This window comes from Narcine bancroftii, chromosome 10, assembly GCF_036971445.1.
Source record: "Narcine bancroftii isolate sNarBan1 chromosome 10, sNarBan1.hap1, whole genome shotgun sequence".
In the NCBI taxonomy this organism is placed as follows: domain Eukaryota; kingdom Metazoa; phylum Chordata; class Chondrichthyes; order Torpediniformes; family Narcinidae; genus Narcine; species Narcine bancroftii.
The window spans coordinates 10,091,456-10,107,280 of NC_091478.1; the positions used below are offsets into that span (position 1 = coordinate 10,091,456).

The 15,825-nt window shown below is 36.9% G+C and overlaps 1 protein-coding gene across 8 annotated transcripts in view; it reads left to right on the top strand.

The window, feature by feature from the left end:
• The window catches only part of LOC138744139 (uncharacterized), a 121,307-nt gene that overhangs the window by 21,976 nt on the left and 83,506 nt on the right, over positions 1 to 15,825 (top strand). For 7 of the 8 annotated variants that reach the window (XM_069899771.1, XM_069899764.1, XM_069899772.1 and 4 more), the window contains exons 5-6: positions 1,029 to 1,257; positions 1,821 to 2,041. In XM_069899771.1, coding sequence (XP_069755872.1) covers positions 1,029 to 1,257; positions 1,821 to 2,041 — 450 coding nt within the window. Of the gene's footprint in view, positions 1 to 1,028; positions 1,258 to 1,820; positions 2,042 to 14,692; positions 14,806 to 15,825 lie in introns of those variants that run through there. The other variant, XM_069899770.1, reaches the window with a different exon arrangement.

A 15,825-nucleotide genomic window follows, 5' to 3' on the forward strand; every position in this document is an offset into this window, starting at 1 on the left:
GAATAATGCTCAAGTTTCTGAAATAAGTCTTGATGAGCTAACTGTCCCTTTGGGAATATATTTAGTGCCTGTCAGTTGATCTGTGTTTGTTCATCATGAGGTGATACACACAGAATGTTTCCGTATGTGTAATGTGCTGCTACTACATACAAAATGAAGATGTTCATTTGTCTTCACATTTCTCACCAAAAATAGATATCTACATATAAATAATTTTATGCTATTGTTCAAAAAAAAATTTAAAAAGAGTATTTTTAGCTTTCAGCATTCTGTCCCAGATTAGTCTAGATTCATTATTTATTCAGGAGCTGATCCTGTAGACATCATGATTGATATAATTATGACATGTACTTACTGTCCTAATGTCAGACATTTGATATTGCTTTTGAGGCATAATGGAATCTATTCCTAACCTAGACTTCCAAGATCATGTTTTCTTGGCTATATAAAGCACGAAGCCTTGATCCATTTAAGTCGATAGTTTATTTTGTTATCCCCTGATTGATGATCAAAATAAACAATGTTATTGCTAGAACTGAATGCATTCACAATTTTTATTGATTAGTGCAACCATTAAACTGTTATAGATTTCCTAAAATCAAATGAATTTCCATTTGTTATATCTCAAGATTTTTCCTTGATATTTATTTGTGGTGTTATTTTACAGATTTAAATCTGAAACAGCAGCATGACATTCCTTTTGTCGTGTATCCTGTTGTTTCAGATTTAAATCTGTAAAATAACACCAGGGCCTTTGAGTTCGGACCACATGCATTAGAGCTCTCAGCTCACTTACAGGGTTAATATTGCCTATGTTTATATCTTTTGTGCAAAGGTTAGAGCTGGCTTTGTAGACTTGTTTTTGCATTGTGTCTGAGAGCTATTATTCTTAAAATGTAATTTTGTTTTGATGTATAAATGAAATTTACACATTTTGTTTAAAGCTTTTCAGCTATCATTTTGTGCTCCCTTGTGTCCTAAACCTACCTCCCATTAACTCATTTGCCTTCTCTTACAACCTTCCACAGACGAAAACACTAAATTTGTGGAATCACTTGATGAAAAATGGTGTTTGCCTTCGCCAAAGTGCCTTCTTCCCACGAGTAGTCCTTTTGAATCCTGTATGTGAACTGGACCCAGAAGTGCCACAGATAAATGAGGTCATTGCTCCAAGTAGTGTTGAATCCTTCATTTGTTCTTTTAAGGAAGGCTATATGTCACGGATGACCAATACATTTATACCACATTGGTTGTCTGGTGAGTCTTGAAGCAAATAAAAATATGATAGTTTTGCTCTTTATATTAGCTATCTGCAGTTTATAAAGTTCAAGAGAGATTTATGCGGTTAATACTTTATAAAGAATGCAAACTGCTTTTTGTTTCTCGCTAATCAGGATTTCATCCTGTTAATTTTCATCCAGTCTAAAATAGGAATAAATGTCAATCAAATATGATTCAAAATATTTGAAATTTCAATCAGATAGAAAGGTGATTATTCATGCAAATAATAGATATTACCCCAAAAATATTAATTCTCAAAAGAAAAGCAATGTTTAAAATAATTAACAAAATTATGACTTTATCACAGTGTGCCACAATCTGCCTAGAAACACAAATGAACTTTTACTGAAGCAGAATTCTGATAGTTTCTTAAACAGCAAGATTGTACCAAATAATGTTGGAAGACTACTTTATGTTGAGAGAAATATATCAAGGTTTAACATGATCCAGAAAATAGTTCATGGAAATTGATTTTTTTTCTCTAAAAAATGAAATTTCACGTTAATTTATTTTTGCTTCTTTTATCGTTGCATGTTCAGGTCATTTGTCATTCCGTCACATCAATGTTTTAATAAGAGCACTTGGTAAAATTGGCACATGGGACATTTTGGACCTACATGGTGGACAACGTTTGATAGGTGATTATCAAGGATGTATACACATTGCTGTGAATCGAGATGAAACAGATGAACTTGAATTTTCACATCAGAGGAATTTGACTACCGGATATCTATGGGCCCTTGTTGGTTATTCGCCACAGGTAGGCCAATATATTACTTATTTGCTGTATGTTTGACACATTTCTATTCTGAACTTAAACACTGGATAAGATGTACTGTAAAGATGATCATATTGAAACTGATGCCAGTCCTCATGCACTTGGTGGAAAAGAGGGTGTGACAAATATTGACATAGTTTCTATGTGTCCACACTTGATCTCAGAACTTTATTTGAGCATTCTTAATCTTAAATGATATTGCTGCATAGATTTCAAAAAGGTAAAAAACAAATATGAGGAATTATCTGAGACAATGATCAGTTTGAGATAATGATCATTATGACTTAATCTCATTAAGATGTGGAATTCCAATCTTTGTGTGATGGCAAGGCATTACTTAAATTCAATTTAGCAGTAATTTAATAGCATGTAATCACAGTCTTCAGTTGATAGACACAAAAATTGTTTTTTAGGAATAAGAATTTCAGTAAAATAAATATTTTTCAATTCAATTTAACCTGTGAATTAATATCACAATACTTTAGCTTTTGTTAGTCTAGTTGAGAATTGTGTTGCATTTATTTGTGGATTCTCTTTAATTCATTCAGTTACTTCCGTAAGCATCTAACTATTCTTAAGTAACCTGGTAAAAAGTGAAGCTTCGTAGTTGATGCTATAAATCCCTTGTACCACAATATAGAGATTTATGAGCAAATTGCATTGCTTGAAAACTAACATTCCAGTACAGTTATAAATCTCTGTACAACGTAATGACCTATGTTAAACCCAGCTTTTATCAAGAGTGCTCATGATGAAATAAAATAATATCTCATGCAGAATGCATTGTTGTAAGGAGTCAAGTAACAGAATGACTTGTAGTTTCTCAATGCTCCACTGAAGTATGACAATGCAATGTCATTCTGAATTTTAATTCTTTTCTACATGAAAGATATATTGAGATTTCAATGCAGCAAACTGGTTTACAAAATAATCAAGCTTAAAACCACATTAATAGCTCTTTGTTGACTTTTCTTGGTCAAACTCTGGCAATGTTTGAATCATTCCATATGCACAAAAAACAGAATTGTGAGGTTGAAATAATTGTTAATGCTTTTAAAAGAAAATGTATTTAATATAAAATATGGGAATCTCTGCAGTAGTTTCATGCAACAGCTTGACGCTACTATAATATGTGCCTATCATCACATTGGAAAGTTAGTTTCATTTAAAAAAAATGAATATTGAGACATCTCATGTTTTTAACCCTGCATACTGCTGATAAAAAGAGCACTGGGGAGTTATAGGGCCATAAAATAAACCACAGCACATCTGGCCAGTAGAGTCATAGACCCATACAGCATGGAATGGTGTCCTGACTCATTCATGCCAGACAAGTTGACATTTTGGGCTGATCACATTTGGCCCATGCCTTCTGAATTCTTCCTATTTAAATATCAAAATGTCTTTTGAATATCAAAATTATACCTGCTTTCATAGCTTCATCTGTCAACTCATTCCAGATAGGGACCAGAATTAAAATGTTGTCCCTTAGATCTCTTAAATCTCTCCCTTGTCTTAGAACTTTGGCCTCTAATTCTCAAATCATCTATCCTGTGAAGAAATCTGTGAGCATTCACTTTATCCACATCCCTCATAATTTTACATACATCCTTCAGTCTCTTATACTTCAAAGAATAAATATAGCTTATCCCAGCATCACCTTGTAACTCAAGCTTTCGCGTGCCATTAGTAGTGTGGTAAATCTGATGTTAGTTAATTAATTTGATGTTTCCAGTAGTGAAAGATTCAAGAACCAGACAGGAGAGCCTCAGAATAAAAGAATGTCCCTTTAGAACAGAAATGAGGGAAATGTCTTCAGCCAGAGTGGTGAATATGTGTAATTTATTGCCACAATCAGCTGTAGGAGCCATCATTGGAGAGAGAGATAATTTTGAGAAGGAACAGAAGATGGGGATGCATAGAATTGGGAGTGATGCATTAGCAAGGATAGAGAATTGGTTAACCCATAATTGGTTGAATTATTAAATCCCCTTTCCACACATTAGTGGTGTTACTCCAAACCATGGTAATTATCTGATCAATTTTTGTTATGTGATCTCCTTTCTTTCTTCCTTTAGGGGTGGGGAGGGGGTGTAGGGGATTAGTTTAAAAAAAATATCTTGAATGTATTTTGTGCTTTTCTTAAGTTTTATTCATTAATTGTATGTTTAACATATGCATTATGATTTAATAAAGTTTTCCAAAAAAAACCAATGAAAGAGGAGAGTTGAGATTCAGGGATTTTTTTTGATTGGCAATCAGTGGTGAGCAGTGTGAACATGAGACCATCAGAAAATAAGAAATAGGAGCAGCTCATTGAGCATGCTCTGCCATTCAATGTGATCATGGCTAATCTGATGATTGGGTCATTTCCACCTACTTGCCTTTTCCCCATATTCTTAATTCCCTTTATGTAAAAATCTATCCAATCTTAAATATATTTACTGTGGTCACCTTCACTACTTCAATGGGCAGTGAATTCCACAGATTCACCACCCTCTGGGGGAAAAACAGTTCCTTCTCATCTGTCCTAAAGATACAACCCTGAATCTTCAGGCTGTGCATCTTAGTTCCCCTATCATTGGAAACAGCTTTCCTACCTCATCTTATCTATGCCTTTCATAATTTTGTTCCTAAGATCCCCTTTCATTCTAAATTCCAGCAAGTACAGTTCCAGATGACTCATTTTTTCCTCATAGGCCAACCACTTTATCCCTGGAATCAGCCTGGTGAACCTCCTCTGCACTGCTTCCAAAGCCAGTGCATCCTTCCTCAAGTAAAGAGACCAGAACTGCACTCAGTACTACAGATTCTGCCTCAGCAGTACCATGTACAGTTGCACCACTTGCTCAATCCCTCTGTGAATGAAGGCCAACATTCCATTTTTCTTGATCACCTGCAAACCAATCTTTTGTGATTCATGCACAAGTATTCTTAAGTCCTTCTGCATGTCAAAATGGTGCAATCACTTGCCCTTTAAAAAAAAATTCTCATCTTTCATTCTTCCTTCCAAATTGGATAACCTTACACTTGCTAACATTGTATTCCTTTTGCAAGACTCTTGCCCGCTCACTATATCTCTCTGCAGATTCTCCCAACTTGCTTTTGCACTCAATTTAATGTTATCAGCAAACTTAGATACACTACAATCTATCCCTTATATACCCATCCACACACACACACGGCACGGATTGCCAACTAGAAAAACACCCCTCCACCCCAACTCTATTAGCCAGCCAATCCTCTATCCATGCTGATACTTAACCTCCAATTCCATTCATCCTTATCTTCCATACAAGCTTTATCGAAAGCCTTCTGAAAATCCAGTTAAACAATGTCCAACTTCTCCCTCTATCTACTGTGCTCGTTATATCCTCAAAGAACTCCAGTAAAATTGTCAAACAGGACCTGACTTGCTGAATCCATTGTGCATCTGCCTGATGGATCTATTTTGCTTCAGACGCTTTACTATTTCTTCCTTAAAAATAGCTTCAAGCATTTTCCCAATTTCAGATGTTAAAATGACTGGCCTATAGTTCCCTGCCTTTAGACCAAACTATTGTACCCTCCATTTGTATAATAAACTCAATCATACTGTGATCACTCTTTCCAAGAGGATCACTAATTTTACTGTCTCATTGCACAGGGGTCAGTGCTGGGCCTGCAACTGTTCATGATATACACAAACTGTCTGGAAGAGGGGACAGAGTATCCAAGTTTGCTGATGATTCGAAATTGAGTGGAAAAGCAAATTGTGCAGAGGATAGGGAGAGTCTTTAGAGAGATATTAGATCTGTTGAGTGAGTGGCCAAGGATTTGGTAGATGGAGTATAATGTTGGCAATTGTGAGGTTATCTATTTTGAAAGGAAAAATTGAAGATCAGACTATTACTTAAATGGCAGCGCGCTGCCGTGCAGATGAACTTGGGACTCTTTGTTCATGAAGGCAAAAGGCTGGTTTACAGGTGCAGTAGGCCACCGCCAGTGGGCTGATCTCGCCTCCAACCGTGCATCTTGGCGCCTCACAGTTCGGCGGGCAGCAACCTCCTTTGAAGAAGACCGCAGAGCCCGCCTCACCGACAAAAGGCAAAGGAGGAAAAACCCAACCCCAACCCACCAATTTTCCCCTGCAATCGCTGCAACCGTGCCTGCCTGTCCCGCATCGGACTTGTCAGTCACCAACGAGCCTGCAGCAGACGTGGACGTACCCCTCCATAAATCTTCGTCCGCGAAGCCAAGCCAAAGAAAGAAGAAGGCTATCAAGAAGCCAAATAGAATGTTGGCCTTCATTGCTTGAGCAATTGAATTTGGGAGCAGGGAAGTTATGCTGCAACTGTACAAGCTACTGGAGAGGCCACATCTGCAGTTCTGGTCATCTTACTTGAAGAAGGATGTGCTGGTTTTGAAGGCTGTGCAGAGGAGGAGGTTAGCCTTTGAGGGGAAATTAAGTTATCTGTGACTGAACTTGCAGAAATTTCAAAGAATGAGGGGATTTCGTAGAAACATGAAATTATGAAAGGCATAGATGAGATCGATGTCGGTGAGTTGTTTCCATTGGTAGGGGAGTCTAGAACTAGGGGACAGAGCCTCAAGATTCAAGGTAGTAAATTTAGAACAGATGAGGGGGAACTGCTTTCCCCAGAGGGTGGGGATTCTGTGGAATGTGTTGCCCATTGAAGCAGTGGAGGCAACCTCAGTAAATGTATTTAAGACAAGGTTAGATAGATTTTTACATTGTAAAGAAATAAAGGGATATGGAAAAAGATAGGGAGGTGGAGATGAGCTTATCACAGGTCAACCATGATCTAATTGAATGGCAGAGCAGGCTTGATGGATCAATGGCCTATTTCTGGTCCTATTTCTTATGTTCTTGTGTTCTAAAAATGCATCATCCATGATTTGAATGGCGGACCAGTCTCAATGGGCTGAATGATGTAATTCTGCTCCTGCACGATATGGTCATATGGAATCTCTTCTGCAGCCTTTCAAATTTAATGACATCCTTCCTATAGTTGATTAATTAAAACTGGATATATCAGCATCTTGTATAGAGGAATTATGCTGTCTCTACTTTTGTACACAATACTCCTCCCAATGAAAAGAAGCATGCCAAATGCCTTCTTCACCACCTTATCCACCTGTGTGTCCACTTTCAGGGAACTGTGCACTTGTACTCTGAGGTCTTTCTGTTCTACAACTGTCCAGTTCTCTACCATTTACTATGCAAGTCCTTCCCTAGTTTGACTTGCTAAAATGCAACACCTCATGCTTGTTAGAGTTAAATTCTATTTGGCATTCCTTGGCCCACCTTCCCAACCAATCTAAATCTTGTTGTAAATTTAGATATCCTTCCTTGTCCACAATTTTGGTGTCTCTTGCAAATGTTCTAATCATGTTCAATCAGGGCCTGTTGTTGTAGGGGATAGAGGGTAGATGGGGGTCAGCAACTGAGAAATATTTGTGCTCGAACAGTCGGTTGTGAGAAGAGTTAGATTTATCCAGTCGTAGTTGAAGCACAGGATGGTAGAAAGTTCCCTTGGTAGATCATGGAGTAAAATAGTGTTTGTCAGAATTGTTGTTTTTAGTTGGCATGTGACCTAATATTGCCAGTTGGGGAAGTATCAGAGAATCAAGGCCATAGCTTGGAAGAGAATTTGTAGGAAAGAATCAGAATTGTTGGGATTCTTGAAGAAGCCCAGGTATATACCAACTTATGAAAGGGATTTATTCATGTCAGTTAAATGATGTCTTCTGCAAGAGAGTGTCACAAATTTATCCACTGACTGCTGCTTTTGTAGATGTCCTTGAGGATGTAGTTCTACCTGTTTCTAAAAAGGGGTCTTTCCATAAAGCAGAATTTTGGTGCATGCAATCACGTGCTATAAGATTTTAGCAGATTACACTGTCAGACACTCTCTGATTGATCCAGGAATCTAAAGGAGGGCTCCAAGCTCCTTTCTGGTGTGTTTTGTCATTTCTCTAGTTGATGAATACACTTCATCACGTCTTGATTGTGTAGAAATATGACAGGGTGTCATTTCCTAAGGCTGCAGAAATTAACTTTCATCTCCTTGAACCATCTAAGACTTGAAGTCACAGTGGTAAATAGATTGAACTACTTGAAAATTAAGACATCATAGAGGTAGACTAACTTGCATGTTGCATTGGTCATAGCTGAGGGATTGAAATCCTGTATCGTTGGTCTATTTGTGCAACCAAACCTACAAAATCACAAAGAAGTATTATTTACTACTTCTACCATGAGAATTATTGGATTGTTTATGCTTAGATAATATAGACAATAACACTTCCACTCTGCTTTCTCTCTCTTAATTTAGAGATGACAAAATCAGCACATGGCAGTCTGCTCATTTTTTCCTGTGTTGATTCAAATAGATTATAAACTGGACAGCTCCCTTTTGGTGATGTGAACTCTCTCCTATTTTCCTCTTTTTTAATGTTTCAATAATGCCGATGATTGAATGGGGAATTCAAGATTCCTTTATTGTCATGTAATAGAATCAATGCATTGTTACACATAACCTTCTTCCTCACATCTCCCTGTTCTCACAAATCAGTTGACCTTGATTGGAAAACTGAGACAATGCTTAATGAGACTTGTTTACCATGAGAAATAATGCGTACTATATTCCCTTCCAAAGCTCCATAGCTGGATTGATGCATTTTCAAAAAGAAAAAGCACAAATGGTGGAAATCTGATGTATCATGTGTTATTTACAGTATTCGCATTTCTATTAAGCAAGTGGGTGTGATTCTGCACAGTTACACCTTTTTGCTCATTCGTTAATTATATTGTACCAACACAAAACACAGAATAAATAATCCTGTGTATTTCAGTGTGTTCACAAAAAGATGTAAAATCTTTTACTATTTCATAAAATACATCTTTCATTTTTATAATAAATTGAAATAAAATTTGCTTTGTTATTTTTCAGAATTCGTCTTTTTGCTTAAAGCAAAATTCCCAAATTCAAAAATAGAAAATGTTAGGATTTAATTAGCTCCAGGAGTTATTTACTATTGTGTCTGATTTGATTCAATGAATTGTTGCTTTCAAACTAATTTTGTGGCAGTAATTAAAAACCATCAAAACCTAATTGACTTACAAAGGAGATTTGATGTCTCATCGCTCCTGATGCTGAGTTTATAAAACTGGAAAGGTTTTGACTTTGGCCATCACTCCAATGAGAGTCAATTGCAAATTTCTTATTTTGACACTACTTTGGTAACAAGTCACCTTCTGACTTTTGAGAATTTGTTTATTTCCTATGATGTGTGAAACATTTAATTCAAAATGTACTGGGGATATAGGTTAACTGGGTATAAATTGGGCGGCACAGACCCGTGGACCAAAATGGCCTGTTGCCGTACTGTATGTCTAAATTTAAAATTTTTTAAAAGTAACTAAATATAGTACAACAAGATAGTAAAGCAGTAAACTCTTGGTCCATGGTTCAGATTCATTTACAATTGATAGATTAAATATTTTTATCAAACAATTAAACACTTCTATGCTATTTAATCATTCATTTATGTTAATCATAATAAAAATTCTTATGTCAAGTGAGTAAGGTTATATGCCTTTAGGTAATCCATGAAAGAGCAAAACTGCACTGATTGACTCCTAGCCAGATGTGCATTTAATTCTTTAACCATAGGAGAAAAAGAATAAAATTGAATTTGTGTATTTATTTTTCAATGAGTTAAAAATGTTCCAACATTCCTCAGAACTAATTGTTTCATTTGAAATGTAATTACTTTCTTATGCAAACAAAATTAATTTATTTGGGGAATGATCATAAAATGAGATGATGAATGATCAGCTTGTTAATCTGATTTGGTGATGTTGGCTGAGGGAAGAATTTTAGCTACAACAATGGAATAATTTCTTGCTGGAGTTTGAATTATGCACAAGATTTGTAATGTTGACCACAGTGACCAGTTTGTGTTTCAGTTCAACTTATTCAAAAGTAAGGTAATGGAGCATGAACAGATTAAAGAGAAGGAAGTGTTTGCTGTCTGAAAGTGAATAAAGTTGGATAATCCCCCAGAGAATGGCAAGTATTCCCTCGGGCCTTAAGAGAGGCTAGTGCAGAAATTGCAGGGGCCTTGGCAGATGTATTTATAACATCCTTAGCCACAGGAGAGGTGCCTGAGGTAGCTTTTGTTTTTTTAAAAAAGACCCCAAAAATAACCCAGGAAGTTAAAGGCCATTGAATCTTGCATCAGAAATAGGTAAATTATTGGAAGGTGTTCTCAGAGTTTGGATATACAAGTATATGGTTAGTCAGGGACTGATTAGGCATATTGAACATAGCTTTGTGCACAGTAGGTCACATTTAACAAATCTTAAGAGTTTTTCGGAGAGGTTACCAAGAAAGCTGATAAAGGAAAGACTTTGGATATTGTTGAAATGGACTTTAGTAAGGCCTTTGACAAGGTCCCACATGGGTGATTAGTCAGGAAGGTTCAGTCACTATGGTGAGGTAGAAACTGGAATTCGACATTGGCTACATGGGAGAAGCAAGAGTTGTAGTGAATGATACCCTCTCTGACTGGAGGCCTGTGACTACTGGTACTCCTCAAGGATCAGTACTGGGTCCATTGTTATTTTCATCCATGTCACTGATCAAGATGATGGTGTGGTAAGTTGTGGATTGGGATTTTTGTTGGTGACACAAAGATTGGTGGCAAGCGAGGAAAGCTTTCAAAGCTTGGAGAGGGATCTGGACCAGCTGGAAAAATGTGCTGTAAAATGGTAGTTAGAATTTGGTGCAGACAAGTGTGAGGTTTATCACTTTGGAAAGACAAACCAAGGTAGGTCATACAGAATAAGTAGTAGGACATTGAGGAGTGCAGTGGAACAGAGAAATCTGGGAATGCAGATACACAATTCCTTGAAAATGGTGCCACAGGTAGATAGGGTCATAAAGAGAGCATTTGGCACATCGGCTTTCAGAAATCAAAGCATTCAGTCTTCTGGTATTTTACCTATGGCCAAAGATAATGTAAATATCTCGGCAAGGGCCTCTGCACATCATTAGGCCCTGGGGATTTGTCTACTGTAATACACTCCAAGGTTGCCAAAGCCACCTCCCTGGAGTTTTAAATAAAAACATAGTGCTGGGGAAACTCAGCTTTTACTTCCACCAAGGTATCTACAGATTTTAGTTTTATCCTCTGGAGTTCTAATATGGTCAAAGACATGACCACTTGTTTCCTTCAATTTTTTGACTTTCATGATCTCCATAGTAAAGACTGAGAAAGATTAATTCAAAATCTTACCCATATTCTTTATATTCATGGATGAGAATAGCAACTCTATACCTTTTAGATTTATAGACCCATTTTAAAAAAAAAAGTGGTGGTGCTGCGCTGTGCACAGTCCTACTTCTGACAGCTCCTCCAGATTTTATAAATGGCTTGTTAAAGGAGCCAAAAATGTTTTCTTTAAAATTCTCGACTGTGCCCAAGATCAGTAGCAGCCATGAGGGGATGCAGACTCTGGGAAAACAGCGGATTGGCGCACGGCACCAGTGATAGGGAGAATACTCCTTGTTGAGAAGGGAAAGTACAGAGTCGACTCTCAGGACAGTGACCACTGTAATGGATGAGCGAGCAGCTCTGTGCCTGAAGGACACACACAGGCAGTGAGCTGTTGGCATCTTGTGAGTGAACAACCCGCATAGGCTGCGGGTTGCTGGCAACTTGAAGTCAAAGTGCTGGAAGCGCGACAATTTCATGTAATACAGTATTACATTTGTTTTATTACATGACAATAAATAGAATCTGATCTTGTATATGTCTAGGTTTTTTCATAGTTTATATATTAAAACAATCAATTATTAATGTTGATTGTTTGATATCACACAGAATTGTTTCTTCAGAGGAAAATGAAAGGGTTAAATTCTGTGGAATATACCTTTTTCATGTTGGTCCCAAATTGTACAAGTTTGGTGTGAAGGCTGAAGCCTTTACTCCAGTTTCTAGACTTCACTCTCAATGGCAGCCCAAAGGCCATAATCACTAACCTGATCTTGTGTATCAATGGAGGCTGTTTTTCTCATGAGAACAAGGTAATGTCATTTAAACATTTCAAAGATTTGCATGCTAATTTTTTTCAGTTTTAATTCAGATCATTAATCTTTTGTGATATCTTGAAATTTGGGTTTTTTTTTAAAGTTTGTACTAGCATGGTAATTGTATGTTTGGCAGTAAAAGTTACAGATTTAAATTGTTAATAATCTTTACACAATCTTAATTGAAGTTGCTGCTTAACAAAAGCAAATTGTTGCCCATGACTGCGCCAGAACAAAGCTGGTGCTTCCCACGTCACTGAGAACTGGCATTGTTGCAGCAGTAATAAATTACATACAAGTACTGCAGAACAATAACAAAAAACTGCTAGCCATCCATTTAGTACATTTACAAGAAATCAATATCAATACTTAATGCAGCCCTGTTGAAAAATGAGCAAAGACACAGGAAGCATAATAAATGTGAAATGAAGTACCTTACAGTTCTCCACTTTTAAGGAAAAAGCTAGCTGTCTATATTTTCATGTTCCTATATATTTCACAGATGGTAGGCTTTTTAAAAAAAAGTTTTCTGATCGTAAAATTTTTATAGGATGCAGTACATTCATATGGACTATGTTTTTAAAGATTTAAAAAATTAGATTTTTGAAGAAAATGAAATACAAACAATTGCATATATTTTACATCTTGAAATTGACTTACATTCTGCCCTGATTAAGTTTGTGTAAAATGTGTTTGGGAGTTCTGTGGTAACTTTCTGGAACAACAAGGCGTCAGCTGACTCATCAAAACAACAAATAAAAACCTCCCCAAAAAATCATGAATTTTTATACACATCACACACAAACAACACTATTTCTAATTCCTGAATGCCAGTGATGTATGGTTGGTGTGTATCAGCTAATTAGTTAAAAGTTGTCCATTAAGGGATTTTAAAAGGAATGAATAAAGATACAACTTGGATCATCAGAGAAAAGGGAAAAATAGGTATTATGCAGGTGAATAGAAAAAGGAAGGTTAAGGTCAAATGCAGAAGGGAATGTAAAATGATGACAAAGCATGCAAAAGGAATATAGATGTTGAATGAGATCCGAGTATATAAGAAAACAATGGAAGATCTTTGGAGATTTTCTGCTACAGATTGTACCTCTTTAATCCTGCGATGTTGGGACCTGGCCATTGCTGGACCACATAAAATGCTGGAAAACAGAAATTGACCCTGAAGGGAACACTTATTAGCACTAGAACCACCTTCTGTTCCTCTTGGATGACATCCTGAAGGGCTAAAATGCAGCTGAATATAAGAAATTAATAGGACTGTATCACCGAAACATGCGGCTGCAGTGTAAACAGATTATGGCGCATTAGCGCTGCTAACAGCACTCCCCTGGTGGCAGATCCACAAACTAATGGCAGCAGATTCAAAACGTTGCTGGATTAGAGAGGTTTTTAGTGATGGAAAAGATTATAAAATATCTTGCTATCCATGAAGAAAAAAATATTTGAGCTCCCAATATACCAAAACTACTTCAACAAAATTCCTTTGATTAAACAGATGCTAACGTTTGTTTATTTTGCACAGGGCTGGGAGGTAGCTTAAAATAAGGACAAACTACAAACTTCTGTATTTGGTGGATGAGAAAAATGATGTTGGTGCAAGAGTCACCAGGAGTTCATTTTCAATTTAATTCCCCTTGAGTGGCAGATCCTTTGGGAGAGATGCTCAAAGGGATGGTGAGCACACTGAGAAAAGCTTAACATCTATAATGCAAGATTGGAACTGAACTGACAAAACCTGTTTGGAAGAGAAAAATATACACTTGAAATGTACATTGTATTTCCCAGAGGCTCTTCAAAATTAAAATGCAGTGATTGATGTGATATGGGTAAATGCAGCAGATATTTTCTGCTTAGATGCACAAATGGCAATAAGGTGGTGATGATTGAAAGAGTATGTATTGCGTATTGTGGAATATTTGATGTCTACTGAAATCGAGAGAAAAGAGATCTGTATAACATGCCCGCAGTACTTGATTGTTGATTAAGACTCAGTGCTTAAGCCCTGTATTAAAATGTTGGGCCATAATCTTTGCATTGTGGAACCAAATTAATACTTTTGGTGCCTTAAACAAGCTCTAAATATTACATGTCTGTTATTATTTTTAAAGCTATAAGACCCACTAATTTTCATCAGTTTCAAGTCAGGAACATGGTAGACTGTGGGCTAAAGCTGGTCGCAAATTGAGGAGCGGACTTAATTTCTGTAATATCAGGGAGTTTGGAGTGCTGGGGTGCAATTACACTTACCAATGAAAATTTTGCTTTGTGAACGCTTTTTGTGTCTTCTATGGATTTTGGGTTGCTGATCACGAAAATCACCTTAAAATCTTCCTATCACTTACCTATTTTTAGATATAATCTATTTTTGTGATTTCTGTCATTTTAAGTCGACTTCAAGCATTCAAAAACCATGAAGAGCAACATTTCACTGAAAATTCATTTTCTATATTTGTACTTGGACTTCCTTGGTGTTTTTGGAGCAGACAATGATTAACATGGTGAAATGTTACTCTAGGACATTGCAACCATGGGAAAGCGGTATCCGGGCAACTGGAATCCATCAATGCTGGCCGACTACTGTTGGACACTGACGCGAGAGGCATCAGATGCTGAGCACAAATGAAATTCAATGGCAAAACATTTTTAGGTCAGCTAAACTAATGCAGTGTATCAGCATCATTATGCGATTAAGCATGCCAAATTCAATAAAAGTTTCTCTTAACTTCCTACATGATACAGCAAATGTGAAATTATCTTTATGTTCAGCTTGAAGTTATCTATCATAATCCCCAGATTTTTTCAAGAAGAAAACCTTTTGAAAAAAAATTGTTCCGTGTTATTTGTCTTGGTTATACTCAGTAATTTAGAGTCCTTCCAAAGAGTGTTTAAATTCTGAATGTGAGAACTGAACAGAGGGGAGGCATCTAGATCATCTTCCTCGAGGGCAAGGGCAATTTTGTGAGTGTGACCAGAAGTGTTCTAGTTCAGAGTAAACCTACTGGCCCTGTAAACCCCTCAGTCCACGTTGGCTGTAATCTGCAGTATTACTATGAAAACAGGAGGAGCTTTCTCACTTTTTTTCTGTGGGTGGCCTGATGCTCAGAAATTATTCACTTTTTTTATTTTAATGCTACTTTGGGGAAGGAAAATTAAGTGCAGAAGTTTGTCCAACCCTTTGAGGGTCCCCAGTGTCTTGATGTTACCCTCTTATTATTCTAATAAACAGATTCCTGTTTATTTATTGATTCCAAATAGAGCAGTGCAGCACAGGAACAGGCCATTTGGCCCATGACCATGCCGATCTCCGTTCAAATTAAACAAATATTCTGCTGCTTGCACATCATAGATATCCCTCCATCCCCCTCGTGCATCTATCTAGAAGTATATATTTGATGTATATACTTCCATTGCTACACCTGGCAGCCTCTCCAGGCACCCACCACTTTTTTTGTACGCATAAAAATAAATATACTGGTGAATATATTTTCCCTACACATCTTTAAACTTACTCCTGCTCATTTTAGTGCATGATCCTTTTACCTAAGGGCAAAGATTCTGACTTTCCACTCTTTTAGTGTCTCTCATAATTGTATATACTTCGATCAGCTTCCTAGGCACAACCCAAGTTTGTCCAACCTCTCCCATTAA